The sequence below is a fragment of the Telmatherina bonti genome (genome assembly GCF_933228915.1).
Source record: "Telmatherina bonti genome assembly, chromosome: 4".
NCBI classification, from domain to species: Eukaryota; Metazoa; Chordata; class Actinopteri; order Atheriniformes; family Telmatherinidae; genus Telmatherina; species Telmatherina bonti.
The window spans coordinates 29,524,094-29,529,560 of record NC_136622.1 but is presented as its reverse complement, the minus strand read 5'-3'; the positions used below and the strand labels follow the sequence as shown (position 1 = coordinate 29,529,560).

General features: G+C 41.8%; 1 protein-coding gene across 1 annotated transcript in view; it reads right to left on the bottom strand.

Annotated features, from left to right (window-relative positions):
- Positions 1 to 5,044, bottom strand: part of LOC306754836 (disks large-associated protein 4-like) — a gene marked incomplete at its 5' end in the record, with an annotated part of 23,192 nt that extends 18,148 nt beyond the window's left edge. Inside the window, 4 exons of the mRNA XM_079238926.1 lie at positions 2,129 to 2,276; positions 2,861 to 2,938; positions 3,328 to 3,563; positions 3,848 to 5,044. Of these exons, the coding sequence (XP_079095052.1) occupies positions 2,129 to 2,276; positions 2,861 to 2,938; positions 3,328 to 3,563; positions 3,848 to 5,044 (1,659 nt within the window). The remainder of the gene's footprint in view (positions 1 to 2,128; positions 2,277 to 2,860; positions 2,939 to 3,327; positions 3,564 to 3,847) is intronic.
- Between the last annotated feature and the right edge of the window lie 423 nt (positions 5,045 to 5,467).

The window sequence follows — 5,467 nt, the reverse complement described above, 5'->3', positions numbered from 1 at the left end:
TTTACAATTTTACCTTGTAATAACTATTTTATGAACATGTGGGTTGTTTAGTGACTTTATCCCCAACTTAGGACTAGGAACCCCCACAAAGAGTCAAAAATAATAAATAGGAGTTGTGAGATGATAGAGAAAAGAAGAAATATGGCTCTACAACATGATTACACTAATCAAAATATGCCCAAGGTCAAGACTTTGATTTAAGAAATATGTCAAATGCAAACAGTATCATGATTGTTTCATACACAGACTGGAATACTGAAATCTTCATTTAACTGAATCTTTTCATGCATCAATTTAGAGACAGTGAATATAAATAAACATCTAAGAACAGATGTAAGCGTGATCGGTTCATAGCTAAGAAGCTAATTTGCATTCGAGGACCCAGGACAAGTAAAGAAAACTGCTCAATAGAATTAGACAATCTTCTGGAGCAGCAGGATGAGTGGACACAACTGTCCCAAACATTCACTTCCAGACTTCTTGTGGTCATTTTCCTGTCCATGGATGTGTGTTGCTGACTTTGTCTTATATGCTGACCTGCATGCTTCTTTCTGCTCACTGCCCACTTCAGACTCATGCATTACTCATATCAACAGAATAAGGAGCCTAATCTGCTATTCTGCAGGTGCTGTAAAGACATCCAGGGATTTCTCCAGTCAAACTTTTGCTTTATATATTTTTTTGTGCAAGCTGCAGACAGACGTTCCCACAAACCCATTCACTTGCATTTCTAGCTAGGAGGACATCTATCAGCTGAATTCACCCAGCTGCTCTGTTCTCAACATAAATACTAATTTGCTACTTGTCATAACTCACATTGTTCATCTGCTTCTTTTAGTCACTTTTCATCGGATTGTATCATTGCAACTAGCTGTAGAGCATGCTTCCCTGCATGTGCTAGTCCCTCTGTTTAGTTTTTTTTTACCTTGTCAATGCTGCTTCCTTATATTTGAATGTTTTTTTGCTCCTGGATTTTACTTTCAGCTAAACTCATGACTCTGTAAACAGCCATTCTAACTATTTACATGGTTTTGACTCTTTTTTTTTTTCCATAATTTTGATTGTAAACCAGCTTATGTCTCTCATGAGTCATCCATCCTTCAACTATCAAAAGTAAAATGTTTTTATAAGCTAGGATGTGAAACTGCATTTAACAGCAATAAATTATTATTTTGTTCTGGGTACAGAGATGTTCCAAAAATAAACAGTTTTACTGCACTGGTAGATCAAAACAGGCTCTTTCACATCATGAATAAAGTACACCTAAAATTTTTGAAGCCACATAGAAAAAAGAAATGTGAATTTTAGGCTTTTAGTTGCAAACATGACAATACTGTGAGTGGTTATATAAACCTAGAAAATTAGTACCTAAAAACTGTTTACTCCAAACTTTACTTTGGAATGAAGAAATAATGTAGTTTGAATGTTTCACCTTCACCACATAGGGAATTCAGTCTCCCACTCACTCTTTAATTAATTTAAAATGGGACTAAATATAAACTCACTGCGTCTCCTATGAAAGTTATTTTTGCTGTAACTGATGGAATATGATTCTGCATCAAAGTCTGATGACTTCTCTGAAGATCTATAACATGCTTTCACAGCTTTATATTGCTCCACTTTGACATTCGGCAGATGCCTTTTTTATTTTTTATGTCCACCAAGGAGATTTATGTTTTTGCCCACCTTTTCCTGTCTGTCTGTCTGTCTGTTTGTTTGTAAGCAACTTTATGCAAAAAAACTGGGCAGATTTATGTGATCTTCTTTTCAGAGAATGGGTCTTGTTCTAACTTGAATTTCATTAAATTTTGGGAGTGATCTGTGAGGAATTGTGGACACAGGAATTTTTAAAAGGATTCTGGAAAAGAGCTGCATTATGGAGGACCAAGTTCTCTTCAATGTTTTTTTTTATTATTTTCTTCAGTATTTTTCTGCCTTTAAAAGTGTAAAATATTCTAAAGAGATGATGCAAAGTTTATATTTTCAAACAAATCTTTGGTTTATGACCTACACTGATGACATTTATGCTTCAATGTTTGAGTGGAAAATAAAAGAGAAATGATTATTATCAAGCAAAACAGTGTGACAAAGTCCAGTAGTAAGACATTTGGTGAGATCATAGACATACCTGAGTACCCGAGCCTCTGCCCAGCGTGGCAGAGCATTGGCTGAAATCATTGTTCCTATGACGTGGAGGGCCTTCCAGGGGGTTCACCAAGCAGTCTAAGTTATCAAGACTCCGATTAGTGGACAGCTCTTTCAGAGACGGCAAGGAGCTGTGGAAGTGAATTTAATAATCAGCTTTTATGGAGTCCGAGAGAGGCATAAGTGAAAGCTGTGTTTAATTGATGATATCTAGGGGATACTTTAAATCACACTTTAAAAAAAAATCCCCTGGGTGTTTAAAAATTAAATACTGCTGAGATGTGTGGACAGTGATATGTGTTAATTTTAAAAATAGCAGCACAGAGGAAACGACTCTTCATGAGCAATACTCAAATAGGATTTTCAAAATGTGTTTTTTAATTGATCTTAGAAATCCATTTCCTCTGTTCTGGCTTGCCAGTTTGGCACCTGGCATCAGTGAAAAAAGTGTGTGGACTAAACAGTGGGTGTGCTGGAGTGATTTCATTGAAGAATTTGCATGTTATGACAACAGGGCTTAAGAACAAAAAAAAAAAAGGTTAGGAGTAAAATATAAACATGTGACTCAGGGTGCCTGCAAGGTGTGACACGGAACTGGGGACTAGGAGGGAAAAATACTTGAAAGGTATGGACAAAAAAAGGGTGGTGGGTAGCAGTGGTGGGGCAAGTGAAGGTGGAAAGAGGGCCACGCCGCCTGTCTGTGGATCACACTGACCTCAGATGCTGCATAGAGCATGCACTCTGTAGAGGAGACCACAGATAATCCTCCCGCATGAGCGCGTAACAGCGAGGCCTGTCCGTGCGGGTGTAGGAGTAAAACACAAAAATTCACCTCCTATTGCTTTTGCAGCAAATAAACACAATACTGTGTTTCAGGTCTTGTTCCCCCTCAATAAACTGCATTTCTATGTCCATTCACAGCGTTTATGTATGGACACAGTCATTTGTGATAGTATGCTGCCACCTGCTGACTCCCTTGGAGGATAAGCGAAAAGAAGTCTTTTCTACAGCTTAAAAAATGGTTCATTCAGATCCTGCTTATGGTGTAATGAGTGTAAAGTAAAAAACAAACAACAAAAAAAAAAAACCCCACAAACTTAACTGTGGCAAAAACAATGAGCATAATAATTAAAACTGCAATTCTAGTTTGAGGAATGTGGGAGTTTGTGCTGTGGGACTCACTTGCGTGGAGGTGGTGGCGGCTGCTGCTCGCTCAGAGACTGCTGGGTGGCCTTCAGATAGCTTTGGCGACGAGCTGCAGATTTGGGCGAAGGTTTGGGGCTTCCCTCTGAGTCCTCACTGTCTTCTAGATCTCCCATAGCTTTCACATAGCTGCCACTTCGCATCCTCCGACAAGGGATCTCGGTTCCCTTGGCCCGTCCACGACTCAAAGTGCCTGTCCAGTCCTCCAGGGGGACCTAGGATTTGAAAAACGTTTGTTCTTCTGAGCTCGCATCATGCAGACACTGGGTCTGATTTAGCTCATTTAGTTTGAACTGTTTCTGGATTTATTTGCAGGAATGATACTTCCAAAGGAAAAAAAACTGTTATGATTTATGAGGGAAAACATAAACTGTACAAAACACAATAAATATAAAAGGGATGATGTTTTCCATAACTCAAAACGAGTCAATAAAGATCTTTGGGCAAAATTATAAAGCCAGTGTTGATGATGACAATGACAACAAACAGCTCAGCTTACCTGAAGGAACTGTTGTGCCAAGTCTTGATGGCATGACTTGGATTTAAGCAGAGTCCTGTTGACAGTAGCAGAGCCCTTCTGCAACACTTGCCTGGCCTGGCTGAGGGTGAGAGTGGACCAGGAGCCCCTCTTCACCACCATATCATCCTTGCTTCCCCTGTTTCTTGCCTCCTCTTCCTTGAATCCTGCTTGCATCACAGGGCAGGCCAGGAACTTGAGGTCACTGCTGCTTTTTGAGGTCTTGAGAGAATGTGCAGAAATGGTGTTGTAGCCCTGTGGGATATGTCTGAGGGGTGCCTGGCTGTCTGACACCGCTCTGCCAAGAGTCATCATACTCAGTGGGTTGCGGTAACCTACAGCCATGGTGCCAGCTTTGGTTGTGTCAGTGTCCAGGGCATCATCTGAGCTCCAGAGGCCTATTGTATTAGGTATAGGTCTCTGTTTTTGCCCCTCAGTCTTGGCCCTGTCTTTACTCTTGCTTCTGCGACTTGGCCTGCCGCCATCCTCGCCTTCTCCCGTTGTTCCTCCAGCAGAACGCCCATTTATGCTGCCTTTTGTTGCAGAGTTTTCCAAAGACTGTGACTTGGCAAATAGCTTCTGCACGGAGTGCATGAGGTGACGTATGCGTCCTGGACTCTCACTGCGTTGCTTGGACATACGTCCTCTGTGGAACTGCAGCGTACTGAAGCCATCGCGCTGCAGCGGCAGGTGCCTCTCGAGCTGATCCAGAAGGTTGGATGGTAACCGGTTCATCTTGGCTGCTGATGCAGAGGAGATGGTGGCCGATCCACTGGTAATCATAGGAGCACCTGTCAATCCAAAACCCAAGCCCATACCCATAGACAAGGATGTGGAGAGTGTACCCGCCCTGCTGCCTTGCCCAGCTCCACCACCAGCCATACAGGTCTGGGAACAGTCCAGCTGGTCTGTCTGAGGGGTAAAATGCAGACGAGGGAAGGTGCTGCTGTTGGTCATCTGGCTGAAAGGCAGCAGACAGTCAGGGGTCAGGGAGGTAGGGCTGGTGGGAGTGCACTGATGGAGATGGGGGTCCAGAGTGCCATAATGGTTTATGGTTGGGCTCAACAGAAAGGAGCTGTGAGGGTCTGATGTTAAAGGACACAGAGGCTTTTGGGGGCATCCCGCTGGTTCACAAGAGTCAGAGAGGTGACGACTGCGACTGGCTCCTAACCCCTTCATGGTGACTGAAGTACCGTCTTTAGAACATGTCTGCTGTCACTGCAGGTCTACAGACCTGAGGGGTTTAACCTGCAATGTGGAGAAATGAGAAACACACAGACATGATCAATTATACATGGAAATCAAATGATTGTTCTGTAAATGTAATCTGACGTTGATGTGAATTAATAAGTTTGGATTAATTATCTTTCACATTTCTTCATTTTTAATGGAGTTACTCTGGTAGTTCTCTGAGGAATGTTTACTAAAAGTGTGTCTGTTTCTCCCTGTGTACAGATTGTAATTAACCAAGCCTAACAGATAAAGAGCCATTTGTGTACAATTAAAAGCCACAAGAGAAAGCTTTCCTTAAAGTTAATGACTTAGAGTTCATTTAGAAGTGTTTCTCTTCTTGTGTGTCCTTGGAAAAAAAACGTCCTCATG